At 42.7% G+C, this 23,473-nt stretch overlaps 1 protein-coding gene and 1 pseudogene across 1 annotated transcript in view; both read right to left on the bottom strand.

Annotated features, from left to right (window-relative positions):
* SERINC5 (serine incorporator 5) overlaps nucleotides 1–18,192 on the bottom strand; it is a 106,814-nt gene extending 88,622 nt beyond the window's left edge. Inside the window, exon 1 of the mRNA XM_077139324.1 lies at nucleotides 18,028–18,192. Coding sequence (XP_076995439.1) covers nucleotides 18,028–18,054 — 27 coding nt within the window. The 5' untranslated portion in view covers nucleotides 18,055–18,192. The remainder of the gene's footprint in view (nucleotides 1–18,027) is intronic.
* A 3,356-nt stretch (nucleotides 18,193–21,548) lies between these two features.
* On the bottom strand, nucleotides 21,549–22,212 carry LOC143665211 (thiopurine S-methyltransferase pseudogene; annotated as a pseudogene).
* Between the last annotated feature and the right edge of the window lie 1,261 nt (nucleotides 22,213–23,473).

Genomic DNA, 23,473 nt, shown 5'->3' with positions numbered 1-23,473 from the left:
CTCCCTGCAATGTGTGACAGAAACCCTAGAATGAGCTGGGATTTCACATCAAAGGATTGAGAAAACCTTCACAACCAAAAGGGGTTAGAGAGAAATGAGACAAAATAAAGTGTCAGTGGCCGAGAGATTTCAAACAGAGTCAAGAGGTTATCCTGGAGGTTAATCTTATGTATTATATAGATACCCCCTTCTTAGTTTAAGGTATATTAGGCTAGAGGGAAGTGCCTGAAACTGTGGCACTGTGTTCCTGCATGTTACCTGATGATGACTGTATAATGATAAAGCTTTCGCAATGTGACTGTGCAATTGTGAAAATCTTGTGTCTGATGCTCCTTTTATCTACAGTTTGGACAGATGAGTAAAACATATAGATTAAAAATAAATAAATATAGGGGGAACAAATGTTAAAATTAAACAATATATATATTGGGTAGATGGAAATACTAGTTGTCAATGAGAGGGAAGAGTAAGGAGCATGGTATGTATGAGTTCTTTCTTTTTGCTTTTTATTTCCTTTTCTGGAGTGATGCAAATGTTCTAAAAAATGATCATGGTGATGAATACACAACTATGTGATGATATATGGTGAAACACTGATTGTACACCATATATGGAATGTTTGTATGTTAAGCATGTATGTGCTTATACGTTGTTGTATCGATAAGAATTTAAAAAAAAAAAGGATCTTGGGGCATTCTTGAAAACCTTGGCAATTTCAAAATTTTCTTTTTTTAAGTCAGCTATCTTTTCTCTTAGTACTCCTGGTGGATTCATTTTTTAATTTTTATGATTCAATATCAGATTTACACATTATTTTGATATAAGGGGTGTGGATCAAACTTTAAAAGAAGCTTAGTCATAATTTACAGTTTGGATGGTCCTGTTCCAAGGGAAAATGGTAGCTCTTCCAAAAGAATTAATGTTTACTGAACATGAAACAGACACTGGCTAAGGTTCCAAGTTTTTTCTCTGTATTAACCTATTTAATACAAATAAAAATCCTATGAAAGAGGTACTAATAAGTACCCATTTTACAGATGTGGAAACTAAGAGAAAGAGATTATGAACCTGATCAAGTGGGAACCATTGGTAAGTGGTGGAGAATGGATCTCAACTGGAGCCAGCTGTCATCACCCAGCTAGACTGTCTGTGAGTATCTGAATGAAATGAGACTTAAAGCACACACCAGAAACGAGTTTAAATGAATTCTCTCACTATAAAGCATGCCCCCCCTTTTTTTAAATTAGCTTAGCTTTAGCACTAGGAAAATCATACTCCTGGGCAGCATTTAAAGGTAAACTACAAGTAAAAGTACAACCTGCCAATTTTCGCTACATATGTCAAGGGTGGCTGTGGTGGAACCGTCTATCTTGCTTATTTTTGTCCTTTTTCACCTCTATAGCTGTGTACCCTAGAAGAAACATTCAGTTCTACATTGTTCCAAGCTGTATCTTAAAAATTACAAAGTTAAAACCAGTGAGGCGTTCTTGCCAGGGGCAGAACCGTATCTTAAGGCCTTGGGAGGAGCAGGCCATGAGGGTGGGGCAATGTTTAACAGCAACTGGTGAGCCATAGAGGAGCTGGTGCTAAATACCAGCCCAGTACTCCTCCTAAGATAGAACGGCCACACCCAAACGACCAACAGTCCCCACACTGGAAACACGAGCTGATATCACTCCTTCTAAATGCCACGGCTCACTCACAAATATATAGCTTTTTCTTCACTCACGTCAAATAATAAGCTTGTAGAATACTTTTTTTGGACTAGATCTCCTGACATGACTCCTCAGGTCTCACAAACATCAGGAAAGGGGAATGGAAGGAGGATGCTCAGTGGGAGAAAGGAGATATCTCTAATAACTCAGGAATACTTTTAATAAGGGGCAAATGTGAGGAGCATCAGCCTTCTGCTCAAGCACTCTGGGCCCCGCTTTCTCTCTGCCCCATCACAGCAGGAAAAGAAAGTCAGAGATGCAGCGCTCTCTCTTCCAAGAAAATTCCAGAATACCATGACAATCCATGTTTCCCCTCCCCCCCTCGTAAGGAAATAATTTACTGCTCCCTGCTTCTCACCACCTCCAGCCAGCCGCTGCCGTTGGGCACAGCGCTCTGCATAGAGTGCCTCACTGGTTAACCGGCTCTTTGCAAGTGGCCAAATACCCCTTACTCAGCAATTTGCACCTTCTACAAACTATAGTTGCAAGTTAAGAAAACACATTCTTAAAAAACACTTTTGGTTAAATTCTACGATCCACACACAGAGCAGAACTCTCTGAAGGAAAAAAAAAATGTTAAAACTGCGTGGAAGTTTAAGAAAAGGGATGGAACAGAAGATTTTAAATGATTTTATGTACTATGGCAAAATATAAAATAAACTATTTGAGTTTTAAACCATAAAGTTATGTTTATAATCTGTAGTCATGAGCTCCATTAAATTGCTCTGCAAACACAGCACATGTCTTCTAAAAAAGCCCAATATCCACCCGTTCACTCTCACCATTTACCAAATGTCAATGTGCGTGTGCTGGGCCCTGGGGAATGGCAGAGTCCAGGAAAGCAGAATGGCAGGCCTTGCTGGGAGCTCACCAGCTGGGTGGCCTAGGGAGAGGGACCTCCACTCTGGGGGCTTGTTTCCTTCTCAATAATATGAGAGGGGTAGACACAGCGCTTCCTTAAGGGTCCTTCTCGCTCCAGAAGGCCGTGTGACTTCCCGGACTCCCAGTACCACTCCTTGCATGCACAGTCCATAAGGCATCTGAGACTGGAACCCACGACCAGGAGTGACAGGCATCCGAAACCCCACCATGGGCAGCGAGACTCTCTGACTTGGTGTCAACCATACACCTTCCAGGACGGTTATTTCAAACTGCCTGACCATTATCCTTAAAAATTAGTTGAATGTATTAAAAGCTGTAGTGTATCAAAGTTTCAAATGTATTAAAAGACGGTATTCCAAGTGGAATTTCTCATACTCCGGGACGCAATGCTTCGTCAGCAATGTCCAGTTTTCATTTACTGACCTGCAGCAAGAACAGCGGCCCACCCGCAGTCCTCCGTGTCCAGGAAGTCAGGACAGAGGTGATGATTTTGATTATAACCGTCATCATAGATATTCTTCTTTACCTTCTGGCATATTAGCATACAGAGGAAAATACCTGAAATCTCCGGACTGTAATCCAGGTGCCCTGATCGCTGATGTTGTATAGCCTTTATCTTGTGCCCCTGTGATTGTAAAAACCTTGCCAACTGTGCCCTCTTTACCCATATTTCCCTAACAATTTGTAAACTGTTTCTTCTCATACCTGCTATTGAAATGGTAATGACTCCAACTCCCCTTGTACGAATCCATAAACATCTTGAACTTCTTAGGCTCAGAGAGACAGATTTTGAGGCCATCTGATTTCCTGCTTCACGCCTAGCAATGAACCCTTTGAAACCTTGGTGTCATGGATGGACTGTTGCATGGATGGACTGTTGCATGGATGCATGCATGGATGCATCGGGCAGAGAATCCACCGCTTTTGTCCGGGATAGCCGTGAGGCCCGTGGCCACCTTCGATGCTACCTCCTCTGACTTTATTATCCAAAACTACGTATTGCCAAGTTAGGGGCAAGTTATTTAAGCCTTGGCAGGGTGGATTTCTAGGCCAGCAAAGGAAGAACTAAATCACGGCTCTCTGAGAACACCATAGAGCTGCCTCCAAGATAGGAAGTTCCTGTATCTGGAGTTACTCACTTAAAGTATAAGGTATCTGAGAGCAGCTGGGTCAGAGGAGCAGATGACCCTTCCCGTCCCTTCTAGCACCAACCTTTCGTGAGCTGGTCCAAAGGAAGCCAGCATGGCCAGCTCCTTCCTTCATACACAGCTAACAGGAAATGGTGAAGCCTTTTTAAAGAAGGTCCAGCAATGAGTTCAGGGAATCTGAGCTACTCATCCTATAGTCAATTCTGCTATTACACTTGCTTTGAAATGCCAATCTGCTCCAACAGGATTAATATATTAAGGAACAATTAGCATAGTGAGAATGCTAATATGAAGTTTTGTCTGTGGGAAACATTAGATGAAGGCAGAAACCTGTAGACAGGTGAAACCGAAGTACACAGGAATACATGAAATACACAAACCTTAGTTCGTGGATTGTGTCGAGTCACACCCATCTGGTGCTACAAATTAACTTTCCATCCAATTTCAGATAACCTTTCTATACAAGGTTAATAATAATGCATAAACTACAATCCTTCCAAAGCCCAATTTCACAAGCAAACTGCAAGTCTTTTTCAGGGGAAAGTATCAATATTTATTGCATTTGTATATTTCTTAATTTAAAATTAATCTTTAAACTATAATACCATTTCTATTATATTTCTTTTATTTAATGTGTCACTAGCAAAGTTTTAGAGTACTGTGTCCCTAAACTCATTTTCCCTCAAGATTTTGTGGTGATTTTTAAGAATGCATAATTATGTTGTGTTATGACAGAACTGATTGTACTCTTGGGACCCTGGCCTAAATATGCACAGGCAAGGAGAAAGATCATACAAGAGTTATTTACAATAGTTAAAAAAAAATGAACTAAATGTCTAGTAAAAAGCAAATGGTGAAAAAAAAATGTTGACCAACTGAATGTGATAAAGCTCACAACATTATGTGAAAATAAGTAAGGATATAAAACAGTACATACAGTATGGTCCAATTTATTTTATCTTAATACTAGAATGAAATACAATAAAATGCTAACAGGGTTTGTTTTTCTCAACACTGATATTACAAGTGATATTTATTACCTTCTTTACACTGTTCCATATTTCCCAAATATTCTATGATAACTAATATCATTTTTGCAAAGCAGAAAATACTGGGCTTTTTTAATTTAAAAAAAAAAGATTTTCTCATATATGTCATCAGAAGGAAAGCCAGAGGTTAAAACTCAGTACAATCTTGTAATAAATAATGACTGTGATTAACTGTACAAATACAAAAAATTTCCTCCATGAACTAGAACAGATGTACAAAACTATTACAAAGAGTAGTATATGGGAAAAAATGGACCCACTACAAATTTTGGACTATAGTTAATATAACTAAGAAATTATCAATTAACAAATGATTATGACCACAGAATCATTAAATAGATGTTTTTCTTTCTATATAGTGGAATACGTAGAAGTCAATACCTAAAATGACTGAAATTCAACTAGCCTCACCATTGTTTATACTTACTATTGCAATGGCAACAATTCCATACCCACCTTGTTTGAATCCATAAAAACCTTGAATTCCTTCATCTTAGAGAGACAGATTTGGGGGCCCTTAGGCAATCTGATCTCCTACTTTGTGGGTAGCATTAAACTCTTGCTCTCTTTGAAACCCAGGTGTCCTGGATTGGTGAGGCAGAGAGCTCACTGCTTATATTCAATATCATTAAACACTAATATCTTAATATTCCTTCACCAACAGTAACAAATGTGCCACACCAATGCTAGGGATCAATGATAAGGGGGTAAAGGGGTATGGGATATTTGGGGTTTTCTCTTTTTTAGTCTTTTTTTCCCTGGCGTAATGAAAATGTTCTAACATTGTGGTGATGAATGCACAACTAGGTAAGGATATTTTGTGCCACTGACTGTACACTTTGGATGGGCTGTATGGTGTGTAACTATATCTCAAAAAAATTGCATTAACAAAAGAAAAAACCCACTTTCATTGAATGTTACTAAGTCTGTTTGATATAATTCCTCATTTTGATGAATAATTTGATCATTCATCATTTGATATAAAGATTCAATTAGTATTTAAAATTGACCTACCCATAAGTTCTTCGGTCACTAACGGTGAGATTCTGCCTCTCACTCCTTCATAGTGCTACATACTAGAACATCTTTAAACAACAACAAAAAAGGCAACAGAGGAGATAGAATATTTAAAAATATTCAAGTAAGCCCCCTCAAAGAGAAGAAAAATGAAATACAGAAGAAATGGAAAACAATTAGCTATATAGCCTTCAGTTCAATTATAAATAATTATGTTAAATATAAATGTTCCCTGGTGATGCGATGGTGGCTCAGCAGGCAGAGCTCTCGCCTGCCACACCAGAGACCTGGGTTCAATTCCCAGGGCCTGCCCATGAAAAAAAATAAAATAAAATAAATGTCCTAACTAGCCAATGAAAAGGCAGAGACTGTCAGATCAAAAATAAGACCCAACTATATATATGATGTTTACAAGTGATACTTTTAAATATAAAGACACAGATGAGTTAAAAGAGTCATTTTATAAAGATAAAAGGATCAATTTATTAAGGAGACATGACTGTTCTAAACATGTACACCCAACAGAGTCTGAAATATATTAAACAAAAACTGACAGAACTAATGGGGGAAGAGACAAATCCACAACCATACTTGGAAAATGTAACATCCTCCTTCTAATAAAATGTACCATTCTCCTTCTAAGATTCCTAGCCACCTACCCACCCTATCCAAAAAGAAAAACATCAATAAGGATGGAGAAGATTTGTGCAACACTACCAACCAATTTGAACACTATACCCGATAACTGCAGAATATTCATTCTTTTCAAGGGCACATGGAAGAAACTATATTATATTCTGGGCCATGAAACAAAAACTGTAAAAGGAATGAAAACATACAGAGTGTGTTATTTGACCACCACCAAATTAAATTCAAAATTAATACAAAACTGGAAAATCCCTAAATATTTGGAAATTAAACAACACACTTCTAAATAACTCACAGGTCAAAGAAGAAATCACAAGGGAAATTAGGAAATATTTGAACTAAGTAATAATGAAAAACACAATATATCAAAACATGTAAGATTCAAATTTATGGCTTCAATTGTTTATTTTAGGGGGAAAAAAGATTTAAAATAATGATGCAAGATTGTACCTTAAAAATGTAGTAAAAGAACGGCACATTAAACCCAATCTAAGTGAAACAGAGAAAATAATATACAACAGAAATCAATGAAATAAAAAACAGTTCAGCAATAGAGAAAATTAACAATGACAAAAATTAGTAATACTCTAGACAGATTCATAAAAAAATTTAAAAACACAAATTACCAGTATCTTTAACGACCGCATGGAGATCACTACACAGACGTATTAAGCACAATGCTAGTTAGAATAAGAGTTTTCTTGATATATACTCCTAACAGATTCCTACAAAGGACTTGAATTTAGAAAATCCACCATAATCACCCATCTGGGTTGAAAAATCACACAGGGGGATGACATATAACACGAAGAATTATACTTAGTAGAGGGCTCTGTGGGTGGTGGGAAATATAATTATGCAGTGAAGGGACTAAAGGGAGAAAAACCAATAAAGAGCCACTTTCCTGGCGCAGGCGAGAAATGAAACGTTAATACAATCCATATTTCTATCTTCCTGCCTCCAGTTCCAACCCCCTCGAAACTTGGGCCTTACTTTTGCAGCTGCCATTTCCCTCCCATTCAAGCTAAAAGTGTAGTGTTCACTATGGGTAGAGCTTAACATAATTTCTCCAAGCTTCTGCTAGACATGGCCGATTGCCTCACTTACCCTCACTCTCCATCCCCACTTCCTTCTGTGTGTCTTCCAGTACTGAAGGATCTGGAAAGTGGAAAGTTAAACCACATTTCCCATACTCCCTTGCTGTCAGTGTCCTGGCAATTAGCAGCATTCACGATATTAGGTGAGCCCCTTTCCTGCTGTGGGATCTGCTGCCAGGCAAGGAGGTCCTGGGACAGGACAGGCAATTGGAGCAGTCAGATTCCTATGCCCAAGCCACCAACTGCATAGTGTCTAGTGGCAGCAGCCTTCTGACCACCAGAGCAGGTGGCATGTTCTTGCTACAGCATGTGTTTTCTAAGTTCAAGGGTTCCATGGGTAGCCCCTCCAATTCTTGCTTCTCTTTTTTAAATGCCTAATTCCCTACATTAAATCCTCTTCTGTTTAAAATACCTGGAGGAGTCTCTGCCTCCTGCAATGAACCCTGTCACACTTCACAGATAACAAAGAACCTTACATAGATCTTCTCCTTTTTTTTTCCCATGGGCAGGCACCAGGAATCGAACCTTTATGTATATTTTGATCCCTTCAACAATCACACAAAGGACACAAGACAAGAATCTTCCCCAGTTTTACAAAGAAACTGAGGATCAGAAAAGTTAAGATCTGGGAACAGTCATACATCCTTCATCACTGGAGAGTTCAAACAGACCAGATGAACACTTAGCAGCGGCATTAAAAGGGGCATTCAAGCATCAGATGGAGAATTAAAAGGAATAACTTTGAAGACCAAGGCCTCTTTCAACCCAGAATTTCTCTAGTCCCCTAACCTGCCTCAAAAATCACCAAGCAATAAGCAAAACCTAGATATCTTCAGAACTAGACATGCTTCTCTAGCATTTTCCAAAGAAGAAAATCTCAATCAATTAGGTTCAACAAACAGAACAGAAAAATGGGGGAAGACGGGTAAGAAAACTCAAGAAGATAAAGGTTCCCTATGGACTACATTTTGGCAGAGACCAGGTTGCGGGGGAACTTAGGATAAATGAACCCCAGCAACCTGCAATTTGAAGGCAGGACGTATCTGAGCCTCTTTTCTCACCCCATTCAAATACCACCCTTCAAGGGCTAGCCAGAAACCTCTGCAAGCTCTTGGCTTGCCTGCCCCATTGACGTTGGCAACCTGCTCAGATACCTCCCACCTGAAATGCAGAACTCCCTTCTGCACTGCCACATCTCAAAAGATAATAATGTACCTCCCTGGCTCCTCAGCTCCCCAGGAATCCTCAACTCCCAGCACTCTGTAGCTTGTTCCCTGGAAACTATGATTGCCAAAAACTCAGAGCACTTTGTGGTCTTCCTCTGACCTGACTTCTCTGTCTTCCGACAAAGCCCAAAGCTCCTTCAAAGCCCTGTCCCTGCAGGCTCTTTCCTCTCCTGGCAGGCTCTACCCTTACTTCATTTTCTCTTTTTTTCTTATTTGTTATAGGAAAAGTCTGTCCAGTAAATGGAAATGTTTCTCAGGGTTCCTTTGTTGGTCTTTTTATCCTACATCATCAGATTCCTTGGAGAAGTTGAGAAATGGTATGGACTCACTTCTTGGAAAAGTGTTCAGAATGTAAACGAACACACGCAAAGGTGTATGTAGTTGCAGGACTGCATGGAATCCTGTATTAGTGCCCTTGAACTAATTTTTCAATTAGTTTTCAAAGTACTGCAAACTTTGAAAACAAAATACCAGAAATTTATTCTCGCAGTTCTGAAGGCTAAAAGTCTGAAATCAAGCTGTAAGCAGGGCTCTCTCTGAAGGCTGTAAGGGAGGAGGAGACCCACCCCTCCCCAGCTCCTTCCTAACTTCTAGTGTTGCGGGCCTGTAGAGACGTCACTCCAATCTCTGTCTCCATGGTCACATGGCCTTCTGTGTTTGTCTGCATCTAAATTTTCCTCTTCATCCAATATGACCTTATCTTAACTGATTACATCTGCAAAGACCCATTTTCAAATATGATAACATTCACAGGCTCCAGGTGGACATGAATTTGGGGGGACTACTAGTCACCTTGGTACAAATCTCTGGGGTCTATTTGTGGGGGCCCTGCTGGCCAAGTGCTGCCCTGGGGAGGCTCATCTACTCATCGGGGTAGTGGCCCCCCAAGGGACTGCCTGCCGCCTCCCCTTTCCTGGGGTAAAAGGTACACAGCTGGGGTGCACGCACCCTCAATCCAATCTGTGAAGTTCTGAACCTGGAGAAATCTTATACTGCTAGAAAGCCTAGCTTCAACTCACACAGTACTCCCAAGCAGGCCCAGTCCATCGTTAACAGTATAATTATAATATCAGTTCATCAACTGTAACCAAGGAACCGTATTAACACAAAATGTTAATAGGAGAAATTGTGGGGAGGGGGGTATATGAGAACTCTCTATTTTCTGTAAACCTACAACTGTTCTAATAAAAAAGAAAGAAAGAAAAGCCTAGTGACTGCCTTTGAATTGTAAACCAGCTACCCAATGAATATTTATTGACTGACAAAGAGATTTAGGGGGTTGGGTTGTTTTGTTTTGTTTTTTAAAAAAAAAAAAAAAGCAAATGGAATAAGTCAACAATTTCCAGGGACTTTAGGGATAATGCTACCAAAGCCAAGAAAATTCATACTGAAATAGAATTCTATCACCAAGAATAATCTCATTACTATGGTGACGAAACAGTGCCACCGTTCCCTAAGGGCCCTGGAGGAGATCAACAGCATCCAGTCGGGAACAAAGGACACAGAATTCCTCCCCAGATTTGGTGAAATGCACATGTCACGGTTCAGAGCATTAAGAGACTTCGCTCTCCATTAAATTACGGAGATTTAATGTGAGAACAAAAAAGCTGGAAAATAAATTCCGCAAAGACCTTGTGGACTTCGTTTCAAAATGTGGTTGGCCGGTCTTATAAAAAGGGTACTTAAACAAACATGAGTCTGCCTTTCCACCTCCCCTAGTCATCTCTGCATAAATAAGACTTAGAGGGTTGCATATATGTGTTTTTCCTACTTTTGTTTTGACTAGAAAATAGGCAGTCGTCATGAGGGGGAAAATGCTGTCTAATCACTATATACTGTAAACTTCCTTCAAACCCACAACTTTCAAAATTTATTCTTTGATAAAAACCCACTCTAGCTAAATTTTTCCGTAACAGCTGCTTTCCTTAAACACGAGCTTAGGTTTTCATCTCACAAGGCATGCCACAGAAGAAAAGCCAAAAATAAAATCCCATTGTCCTTTAAAAGTCAAACAGATGTTTTATGTAATCAAGCCAATCCACTATGAATTTCCTACATGCCCTGTTGACTCCCAAGTCATGTTCTTAAACCTTTTTAAAAGGTCAGTACACAAGCTAGAAGTCATGATGATATCCCCTCTGAGAATCTGTTTTAAAATACATTTTATCTAGGGTTGCAAAGGTTTGAATTGGACTCCCTGGGAAAGCTGATCTCTTGCGACAATCACAATGGTTTCGATTAGTAAACTGATCGGTATCACTCGACCCATTCTGTCAACCCTAAATTCAACGGAAAACAGCAGCTGTAATGAAAATCACTAACAGGATGCTGAGAGTACAGGGTAATTAGGACAGCGATGCCACCTTTTTGAAATACAGAGCAGCTTAGTCAAGGAGTAAAAAGGAGTGGCCCCCCCATGGCTGCACACATACATATTTAAAAGGACTTCCTTTTAAACACCAAACTGTCATGAAAGAACTGACCATGTACTTTGTTAAGTGGTGATTTACGTTAAAACACCTGCAAACTCAACAGTCGGCTTCCCGGTCTTGTTACCGGACAAAAGCTGTGGATTCTTCTGCCTGTTGCCCTCAAATGACCAATTCCTGAGCCACTAGGGTCTCAGAGACAGAAAAACTTTATCGCCAGGCCTGAAGCAGGAGAGCAGATGGCCCATCAGCCCAAAAATCTGCCTCCCCGAGTTTAGGGGTCCAAGGATTTCACGGAGTCAAACAAGGCTGAGAGTAGGCGAGAACGATCATTACAACATCAGGTATACACAAGGGTGAAGCTAGCTGAATTTCAGTAATTACGGTATTATTTTTGGCTATTCTATAACACAGAAAGAAAAGGAGTACCTATATAATAATCCAGGAATCATAATAATTCTTTAGATCCTAACTTCTCATAGTGGACTCACTCTCAGATCATCAATGTCTGTGGGAAATCTACAGGCAAAGTTTATTCAGAAAACGGGGGCGGAAAGCAAGCACCAGGGACCGGGGTGTTTCTCATGAACAAAGGGAGATGCGTCAGAGGCCGCCTTCAACTCCTTACAGACCTGCCCCCACTCAGCTCTCCCAGCAAAACCATCCCACTCAGACTTGCTGCAGCCCAAAGCTATTTGTCAGCTTGCCCGGGTCAGCATTAAACCAGCCCAAGAAAACAAACCTGAGCGAGCAACCTGCATGTTAACTGTCCAACTAATACTGCCAGCAACTCTCTACTTACCGTTCAAGGCAGGTGAGAGAGACTTACCTTTCCAACAACCTGAACTTGACTTCACTACAAACATCTTCCAACCACCCTTTCCTGCACCAGCTCACCAATAAGTCAACAGGTTATATCAGCAACAGTTCAACTTTGGCAAGATCACCACCTATGGTGGTACAGTAAGAGCAATTTTGTGGGCACTTCGCTGCATTTTGCCCTTGCTTTCTAAAAATGAATAGAAAAATAAAAGTACCCATACTAGGGATAAGAAGCATCAAATGTAAAGCAAGTGAGACCAAGATAGGCATCATACAGCAGGAAAAGAGTGATTTTAGACACCATTTAGACAGACAGTATCTGTTAACCAATTGTAAAGAAAAATATCAAATTTAAAGAAAATACCGAAAATGAAATACATTATTGAAGATGACATCTAAAGAGAGTATAATTAGGGATTTTTTCATTACTTTGCGCACTCATGCCTATTAACACATAGCCTCTTAATTTACACATTCAACTCTAACGCCTCTGAAGGAATCATCACATTTAAAGGTAGAATACCGCATCTAAATGTAAGCCCACAAAAAATATGTTTGCAAATTAGTAGCTACTAGACATTGAAAACTTCCTTGATCGCTCCATAATTCAACAAAAAAGAGTAGGATCAAAAATAGACTCTACAACACAAAACCAATTTTGCAAAGTAAAGTTACATATAGAAAATATGAGCAGCTGGATTATAAAACATCAGAATATGGTTCTCCCTGTGTGACAACCTGTGTAATTTTGCCCCGGAATTTTGCCCCACCACTGTTCAAAAACCATCAATCATGGAAAGAATGAAATTTGGGGCCTGATCCCTTCCATAAGTGGAAATTACAAATGATAGAACAAGGCTGTAATATTTCCAATCACTACAAACAAAGAGCTGAGGGAAAAGACTTTTGTAACCACAAGCACTCAACAAGGGGTTCAGCTAAGTTACAGCATGTGCTCTGCCTAGGAGAAGAGAGGAAATGGATGTGTGCAGTAAGCAGGAAATAATTCACTGCATCACATGTTCAAGTTCTTGGTGGTGTGGACATGTCTAAGTTCTGAGGAAAATTCTCAGAATAAGGGAAAGATCATTACTGAGGAAATTCATCTTGGGCTGGGTCTTAGCAGTTAGCAATTTGGGTTTTACAGAAAAGGAAGGCATTTCAAGGAAATCATTACTATTACATGGTCTGTAATTACTTTTTAAGGCAGTCCACATGGACAGTGCGTGTGCTTTACACTATAATCTACAGGTGGTGGTCAGTTGTCCTACAGAGCCCATCCACTCCAGCTAATATTTAATCAGAAGCCACACCCTAAAGGAGTTATCCCTAACTCAGATCAACACCACGGATTTTGTTAACAACCATGATAAAAGTGGGAAATGGGTGGCATTCATGGCCTTGTAAACAACCCAACAGATAACAGAAACAGGCTTTCATTGATGAAAAAATCTCAGTGTTCAAGAAATGTGAACTGGGTGGAAATTCCTGGCCCTGCATCAACTGAGCAAGTCTCCACCCTGAGAACGGCATGGTGGACCTCTGCCATCAGTGTGGTCCCACTGGTGTGGCAGATTCTTTTCTTTTCTTTTTTTTTTTGTACCAAATAAACATTTCTTGCTTTCGTCTCACACGGAAGTTGAAGTTTTAAAATATGAATGAGCATCTATTTTCAACACCCTGCAATACTGACATTCCTTTGTTCTTCCTTACGCAAAAACATGTTTTGATTTGTACATTTAATCACTATCATTGTACACTCTAGGCATTCCTCGATTATACCATCTCAGTCTTTGTCGTCTATCTTTCCTTCTGGTTTCATACGTGCCCCCAGCCCTCCTCCCTCAGTCCTTCTCATAGGGTGGCAGGTTCTTGATTGCAGAGTCCAACCAGAATGTTAGCCAAGTCCGCCCTGTTAGAAAGTAGCCACATCTGCCTCCGGCTAACTTTTCACACAAGGTGCACGTCAGAGCACCAAGAAATGGGAACGAGCTGGAAGTTCAAGAAGGCTCAGAAACGGCTGCATCACGGTTTTGTGTCCTGCCAGTCAATACGTATGGCAGAATTTGGCCTGAGACTTGCTTTCTTCATAACCTCGGATAGGTTAAGAGGGAAAAGCTATTAAGGGATTGAGAAAACCTTCTCAACTGAAAAGGGGAAGAGAGAAATGAGGCAAAATAAAATATCAGTGGCTGAGAGATTTCAAACACAGTCGAGAGGTTATCCTGGAGGTTATTCTTACATATTATATAGATATCACCTTTTTAGTTAAGGTATATTGGAGAGGCTGGAGAGAAGTGCCTGAAAATGTAGAGCTGTGTTCCAGTAGCATGCTTCCTGAAGATGATTGTATAATGATATAACTTTTGCAATGTGACTGACTGATGGTGAAAACCTAGTGTCTGACGCTCCTTTTATCTAAGTTCAAAGCCCCAAAGCTCGAGTTAGGCAGAGGAGTGTTGAAGGCCTGTCTCTATCTCTGTATGGCCCTGATCAAGTCAATTCCTTTCACTGTACTTCAGCTGCTTCACCTATAAAAAAAGGCCAATGAGAACACTGCCTCCTCATGGGGTTGTGAAGAATGAATGAGATAATATATATAAAAGCACGCAGCATAGCATAGGCATGAAATTAACTTGTTATTAGTATTATCATTAATGTCTATACTTAACTAAGTAAACCCTGCCAAGCCTTATTCTCAAATTGTCTTGGAGAAGTTGCCTACATTGTTCTAGAACATATCTCATTACACCTCTGACGTTGTGTACTTCATTTTCTGTGGTTAACTATCCCCATACCTCTACCCACCGGGAAACTCTTTGTTCATCACCATCTCCCCAGGGACCTGCCATAGCACACTGTCCCCAGAAGGTGTAGAGTGCCCATCCCCGTTACCTCTGCTTCCAACATCCGTTAGCCAACAATTAAGCACAACCTACAAGAAAGTAAAACATGATGACCTTGAGACTCTCCTGGAATGGATGGGTAATGTGCACCAACAAACTAAGATTTGAGGAGTTCTTACTCTGTGCCAAACCCTGTATTAGAGACCCTGCATCTCTTATCACATGTAATCTTCATAAAAACCCAAGAAAAATATCATACCCACTCTATAGGTGAGGAACACTGAGATTTAATAACTTTGCCCACAATCACACCAGCACTGGTTGACAGATTTCCCAATTCAAACCCACAATTGGGTCCAAAGCTGGGCTCTTTGCCAAGAGGCACATTATCCTGATGGCCCTCAATTAAGAGGACTCAGAATTTCTATCTTCAATCTCAAACTTCTCTCCTGATTTAAATCTCCAACTGTTGACTTGCCATCCCCATTTAATTTATAACAAGCACCTCAAATATAATAAAACCAAAAGAAAACTGTGGATTTTCCTTGCCAAATATGCCCACCCTACTAGCCTCCTACCCCACCTCATCAGTAATGAACTAATAGCACCGTCATCCATCCAGCTGCTCATGCCAAACGCTGAATCCCTCCTCTTATCTCTACACCTCACATCCAATCCATGCAAAAATCCACACCTTCAAGGAGGCCAAGGATGCCCCACTGAATCCACCATTACCCCCTTCGATTACAACAAAGGTACCACAATCCCTTCCTGGACTACGGCAACAGCCGACTGTCAGGACCCAAGCTCCATCAAATGATGGGGTCTTTGTTCTCCACTAAATCCTAGAACAGTGCCTGCACACTGGAGGCAGCTAAAAAATATTCACTGAATGAACTGTCCTGACAGTTCTCCTTACTCTCATCTCTGATGTAGTCCGGTCTTCCCGGCATCCAAAGTGTTCTTCTATGTGTAAATCTAGCTTTACACTTTCTGTGTAGCTGTACACCTACTTAAATCTGCAGCCTCACAAGTACAGCTCCTCTGCTCGAAAGACCTTCCACTACAAGCAGAATAAAATCCAAATTCCAGTCGTGGCCAGCAGTCTCCGGCCACATCTCTCCCTGCTCACCTCTTGGGTCCCCTACCTCCTCTATGATACTCTGGCCCCCCTGGCCCCCATTCAGTTCTGCTGACATCTCACGCCTAGAAGGCTCCTTACCCAGTCCCTGCCCCTCATTGATCAGTCTCAGTTCCAGGGGCATCTCCTCAAACAAGCTTCCCAAGCAACCCCACCCAAGGCAGCTGCACCCGACTGACTGGTCACATTACCAATACTTATTGCTCTGCTGTATACAGGGTAACAGAATGCCTCCTTTTATCTAAAATGGCTCACTGCTACATCTGCAGCTCCTGGCACACGGCAGATATTCAAGTGGAAAAAAAAAAAAAAAAAGAACTGGTAGGCTTAGATAGCTTTACTGCTGTGTGAGTTGTTTTTTAATACATAACTTCTTCAGTGCCCCATGCATATGATATCATAATGTGGTCACCACCTTGCTGCCTGAGAACCCACCAGACTGAGGCCTCAAACAGCCCAGAGAAAGCAGAAGTTCACTGTCCTGTGATGAATGGACAGGACTTGGTCCTTTCCAAAGTCATGGGAGGGGGAATTTTACAAACAAGTCATTAAATCCTGCCAAAATATCAATCATACCAATAATTTTTTAGAAGATTCATTCAAGCAATTGTAATAAAATTTGCCAAGCACTAATATAGGACTTAAGGGGTCACAGAAAGCCTCAAAGGGCTTTCAAAAGATTAGAGGAAGGCGCCCTCAAATATCCGACATATAATTACTATATAGTGATAAGTGTCACATCAAATTGGAGATACAGTGCTAGAAAACAAGAATAAAAGATCTGCAATGCTTTCTTGAGATTACGAACATTCAGAAAACAGCTTTTTTTTCGTTCCTCCTTGATCTCAAAAGCCCTGGTGAAGTGGCGGGCACCCTATTCTCCCCTCGTCAGAATCTGGTAAAAATGATTCCAGAAGTCAAAAGCCTCAATTCCTTCATCTGTGACAGACCAGTTTGAAGGAAGCCAAGGAAAGTTTTAGAGCCCGGAAACAGGGAGATAAGGTCACACAGCCACTGAAGACACGATGGATTACCCGCCAGCTTAATCGGCCGATTACCGGCGGGTCGACCATTTCATCACTAAATGACTGACCTCAGTTGCCTTAAGGTTGCATGCATTAGGATGCAAAACACCCTTAAACCTGAATGCCCCGGGAGCATTCATTACTGAAAACACGTCACCAAAACTGTAAGCAAAAGCTGATCGTCAGCCTGGATGGGGAGAGAGGGGCCACCTCGACGTCTAAAAGGCTTTACCTACTTCGTTTTTGTTTTTGTTTTTGTTTCCAGATTCTGCAGGAAGGCATGACATTAGCATTAAAGGGATAAACCTACTGATATTGCTTACTAACCAGCAGGAGACGCCTATCCTATCTGGGCATATGGGTTTTAAGACATCATCGGTTTAAACAGGCAAGAGCGCCAAAGCAGGTTCTGACAAGTTCTGGAGAGAAGAGACGGGAGGTTGGCGCTTTACGCCGGCAGCCGCGCCAGGGCTGGGTCTTCCCTGCTCTCAGCCCTGCGCCGGGGACTTCAGGAATCTGGCATCGAGGCGTTCTCTAAGGTCCAGGCTCAGAGCTCCAGCCTGGCGAGGTGTCAAGGCAACCTGCCTGCACTGCTAGACCTGCGCCTGGATCAGGGCAGGGGAAAGGGGCTGCTTCCCAAACCCGCGTCTTTTCCTAGGCTCACCCGGCAGGCAACGCCCGGCCGGCCACCCGGTCGCGCCCCAGTTCCCGGCCCCGGCGGGAGGCCGCGCACCTGGAACCGTCGGGCTCCTCCGCCCCGCCCCGCTCCGCGCCGAGGCCCGGACGCCAGCGGGGAGGGTCCTGGGGTTGCCACTCGGGCTCCCCGCCCCCGCCCACCTTCCGGGAGCACAGGGCTTCCCCGACAGCTGAGCGGCACGCTCGGGCCCAGGAGCTCGCCCGGGTGACCCTCCACCGGCCCCCCTCAGGCCACAGGGCGGAGGCCCCCGGGCCCCGTCTTCAGGTCCGCCCGCCCCCCGCTCACCTGGCCAGCACAGCACTGCGCAGACATCGCGGCGGCCGGCGCGCACCCCCCGCCCCTCGGCGTCTCTCCGGCCGCCAGCGACCCTCTCCACAGCGAATCACGCTCCCGCGCCAGGCAGCGGCGGCTGAGCGCCGAGACTCCGCCGCAGGGGTGAAAACAAGAGCCGCCAAGCCCCGCCCGGCCGCGGCAGGCCCCGCCCCCGCCCGCCCCCTCGAGCCGCGGCCGCGGTCAGCCCCGCCCCGCGCCCGCCCCTCCCGGGCGCACCGCCGCCGGCAGCCCCGCCCCGCGCCCGCCCCTTCCCGGGCGCACCGCCGCCGGCAGCCCCGCCCCCGCCCGCCCCTTCCCGGGCGCATCGCCGCCGAGCAGGCTCGTCCGGAGCTCGCACTTCCGCTGGCGTCAGGCCCCGCGGCTGTGGTCATCGCTTCCCGGTGCAGCTCCGGGCTGCGAAGCCCCTGTTCCGGGGTCTGTCCGTGGCGGAGGAGGGTGCATCGCCCCTCCGAGCCTAGCAGCGGCACAGAACCCGCGCCGTGGGGTTTCCAGGGACCCGCGGGTGCTGCTCTGCAACCCGCATCGCCCAAACTGGCATCCATGGAATCCCTGTACATTTCCTTAAATCCCTTTACCTCCCTCATCTGCCAACACTTGAGCGGTCACTCCAACTTTCTCGAGTGCCGGGCACTTGGCTGTTCTGCCCTGACGTTCCCACGGTACTTTGAGGGATCCGCAGGAAACCCTTACAGGGTTCCTCTGGATACTGATCTGATTTTCAGCCTCTCCTTCCCAGCTGGGCTAAGAGCACACAAGAAAGGGTATCCCTGCTGCCTCTCACCTGGCCTTGTTAGAAGGAGGGTGTCCAGTAATTGTAACGTGGAAAGGAACAATTTTCCCCCTACCCAGAGCTTTTCTTCAAGACGAGTAAAGGAACTTTATAACTTGTCCAAAGCCTCGCAGCTGGGAACTAAGCAAAGCAGGAACTAGAACCTCCGGGTCTGATCCCCATCGTACCATGCAAAGCTTGACCTTAACTGGACCCGTTTCCAGGTTGGGCCTTTGGCAAGGGGGTATCTTCCTGGGCAGATGAGCTGGTGACTCACCAGTGAAACAGGATAAATAGGACAATTGCAAGTCTGTGGTTTCCTATTCAGCTCTGAAAGAGTTAACAGACAACTGCAAGTCCCTTATTTCTTATCTAGCTCCTAAGGAACTAAAGCAAACTGTAAACTTCAGCTGCAAACTTCGTGGGACAAAAATTTCTCCTAAAGCCTGGAAACCTCCCAAAACCATTGAAACCTCACCAAACCAAAAGAAGCTTGTAAAATTATGGGCCCAAACTCTTAGTTAATAACAGAAAGCCTGGGGTTCTAAGGATTACTAAACAGCTGCCCAAGAACAGATTTTGGGTACTGATCAGCTGGACACAAGCATCAATGGTTATCTCTTCCTGAAACAATGCTTACCCTGTAAGCACATGGTTAACACAAACCTTGTAAGCCCTGATGTTCAAGGGTCACCACAAAAACCTGCACAAAGATGACACCCGGTATTCAAGGGTAACTGTGGAAACCTGCCACCAGTAAAACTTTCCTGTGAGATAAGCTGAGCCACTCCACTCAAAGCGTGTCCCTCCCTTTGGCACATGTGCATTAACCTCTTTAGCGTGTACTCTCTCTCCTCTTTATTCAAACTTTCCTACTTACTCCTACTGGCCCTTTTGTTTGTCTAAATTCCTTTAGCAGTGAGACTCCTGAAACTGAAACAGTGCCAGCTGAGCACCGGATACACCAGCCTTGGGGTTATGAGCTGCACAGGAGCTCCCAGAATCTCAGAACCCAGCATTTAAAGGGAGGAAAAATAATGGAGCAGGCCCTACACAGATCCACTGAAAGTAACGAGGGGAGTTTGGCTCTAACGCTCAACAGCATGAGCAGAATTAGACCAACACAGAAACCTGCTCGGCAGCAGTCTGGGACTCATGAGAGGCCGAGGGTCTCACGGGGACTTGCTAGCTGGCCCTGACAGTCACTTCACTTGCCCCACTCCTCGCCTTGTGAGACCAGTTTGGGAGCCTGGAGTTCGCACCCCCCAGGAAAGAGGCTGGCGGCTTCAGGGAAAGGGCAGCCATAAAATCTACTTTGTCTGAGGCCGCAGGGTCTCAGAGGTCCCCTTTTTGGAAGACTTGGACTCAGGTAGGCAGAGAACCCTCTACCTGGGCTACTGGGTGTGGGTCAGAGCTGGTATGACAGTGCAGTCCTGACTCCGAATCCTGTGCTATTTTTGCCAAATTGATGCCAAAGTGGAAGATTCTGTGTATATATTAATAATGCCCTGGGGATGGGGAGGCTGAGTTGGGAGAGACAGAAACTCCAGGGATTTTCAGAATGTGTCCCAAGGTATCCAAAGAGGGTAATGAAAGCCTGAGCTTCAAGAGCTAAGAAGATGCAAATTCTACAAGTACTGTCTGGGTGACCTCTCTGAGCCTCAGTTTCTTCAACTGTAAAAAGGGACTAAATAGTACATTCTCTTAGGCAAATAGACCACGCCTGCAGGGCCTAGCCTCCTTGTAGGTAGTGACTAAATGGTGCCCCTGATTAGTATTCATAAATGAGTTAAAATTAAGAAATAATCTGTGCAAGCTCATTCGCTCTCGGGGTTGGAATATCTCAAAGGAATGTGGCCAGATCTGGAGGTTTTACCAGCTCCTGGCTCTGAGGGCTGAAGAGTTGCAATTTAATGTCTGATTTGTAGCATACTTTGCATCTGGGGTTGGTTAACGAGAATAGAAGTTATATAAGCAGAAATAACGTGAAACAATGGCACTTTCATTTTTATTTTTAGTACTGTGCAGACCTTTTCAAGGAAGAGGGCTGTACATGGTGTTCCTAACTAACATGTAGGTAGTTTTACCTTCATCTCTTCTGATGTGGATTTTTCAAGAACAAGCAGTAACAGAACTGTCTGAATAACGCTGTAGCATTTGGCAGACTATGGGAGATATTTCTCCCACAAAAATGTAAAATGTTCTTAAATGAACTGAATTAACTCCCTTTCTACAACATAATTATGTATCTCCATATAACATATTATAAGTAACTCACTTATAATTAGCACTTTTTCCTCCTGAATTTAAAGATTTTTCAGCTTTTCCTTTTCTTATGAGGGAGAGGTCAATTTTGAGTTTAGAAATACATATGCAAACTGAACTGGAAACCACATAAGACATATATTATCAAAGAAAAAACAATAATCATAGATGCCCACTTTTTTCCTACCTTTAATGAAATTTAGAAAACTTTGTTACAAATTTAATTTCCAGCTCAAGTATGGTTTAAAAGCAAATAAAAATTAATTCTCATTCCCCTTTTAAACTCACAAAATATTGAAAAAACCTAGTTTTCTGTTCTGTTTGGTTTTAAATGTAAAAGGAGAAATTTCCCTATTCTTAACTTAGAAGGACTCCAGTGACCTCAGTTCAGTGGTTGAAGTTTAATTAATTTCAAGTAGATAGTTCCCCAAGTTTTATGTCATTTTTCAAAAGCACCAACCTTCTTAAGACAATGAATAGTGCATTTTGTGCCAAACACCTTTTAATTTCAGTGTCTGAAACATATAATGGTAGGCCTTAATATTTGGTTGAATCGTGAGAAACTACAGACGCGAGGTAGTGAAACCCTTTTCTTGTTAGGGACATTATATCAACATTGTGTCTCGATCCCCTGGATTCACAGTTACTAAGGCACCTCTGTCCCAAATCCTGTCAAATTTGCCAGTATTTGCTCTGGACAGACAAAAAATGTTGCAACAGTTTTACAGTGACATGTTCCCTGAAGAACTAAACACTTTAGCTCCAGGAATTTCAGCAGTTGGTTCTTCTGAATAAAAAAGATTCTGCTCTGTAAAAACTTCTCGAATCCCAAGTTCACTGGTCTCCACAGCAATTATGCTGTGTCCCCAGTCTGCAAACTATCTCATCTCGACTGCTTTTCCACAAAGAGGAAAAAAATATCCTGAGTCCACTCTTGCATTAGGAAATGTATCCAAATGCTTCTTTAATAGCTGATGTCCTTGTTCTTGATGAAATGTAATGTTGCAGCTCACCCACTTTCCTTGCCATTCTTCCAGGGTTAGTACTTGATTTTTCTGAACCTCATTATTGGGGCACTCATTCAAGTAAAGTTCTTGTATCATTCTTAGTTTTTTAGTCACCTTTAACTCCAAGCCTCTTCACCCACCCGTCTGCCACTCCCCATTAACTTTTATTGTTGCATGCTTAGGGTGGGGGTCACACTTCACTCTTTTTTCCATGTGACTATCTTCTTATTGCACCACCATTTGTGATGGGGGGTGGGGTGCAGGGGGAGTGCAAAGGCCAGGAATCGAACCCAGGTCTCCAGCATGGCAGACGAGAATTCTACCACTGAACGACCCATGCACACACACCCCTTTAGCTTTTTTGTCTGTCTGTTTGTTTGCATGAGCAGGCACCAGGAATTGAACCCTGGTCTTGGGCATGGCAGGTGAGAACTCTGCCTGCTGAGCCACCGTGGCCCACCCTCCCCTTTAGCTTTTGACTATGAAATAATGCCTCCTTATAGTAGTTTTCTTTCTAGCTCTGTTTATCCAAAGGTAGAAGGAGAATGGACTGTAACTCCACTAATTTGTATTGAGAGGAATTTTTCAAGAAATGTACTGTTATTCTCCGAGTTCAGGTAATGACTGCAGATAGGCTAACAATGTGTTGCCTGGTAAAGATTTCAGGGAAGATGCTTTAGGGAGCAAGAAGCTTATTCTGTAATTATCATTGGTTATTTTGTAAGTTATAGGAAAGCTAATGATTCTTAAGCACTGGAATCGTGATTTAAGAATTTGACTTCAGTAATTTAAAGATTCTCCGTTTAATTCACTTGCCATTATTAATTTGCTTGGCAAGTCCTTTGAGTATAGATAATAAAAAGGAAAATGCTCCTTTAAAACACCCCAGGGAATTTACATTCCAACTTAATGATGAGAGCTGCTCAACAGGTTCTTCAGCCCTGCTCAATTCTATAGGAACAAATTAATTTTTAAAAATCCTCTTACAATTGGGGCCTAGTTTGATATCAATAGAGGGAAATATATGCACACATATATTTACCTCAATAGTACCTCCCACTCCCCAACTCTGAGTTGTATTAGATTTTTAGTTAATCCTTTTGGTTAGGAAAACACAGTGGGAATGTTTAAAGAGGCTTTGCCTGTTTAAATTAATTAAAATATGTTGTATTAGGGTTCTCTTGAGAAACAGAACGAACAGCAGAAATCTGTAAATATGAGATTTATAAAGGTGTCTCTCGCAATCAGGAGAATGGAAAAGTCCAAAATCCACAGGGCAGGCTGTGAAGCTGGCAGCTCTGACGAGGAATCTGGACAAACTCTACAGGAGAAGCTCACTGGCTGAAGAAGCCATGAG

The sequence above is a fragment of the Tamandua tetradactyla genome, chromosome 21 (genome assembly GCF_023851605.1).
Source record: "Tamandua tetradactyla isolate mTamTet1 chromosome 21, mTamTet1.pri, whole genome shotgun sequence".
Classification (NCBI taxonomy): Eukaryota; Metazoa; Chordata; class Mammalia; order Pilosa; family Myrmecophagidae; genus Tamandua; species Tamandua tetradactyla.
The sequence above is the reverse complement of the archived record's forward strand: the minus strand, read 5'-3'. Positions and strand labels throughout refer to the sequence as shown.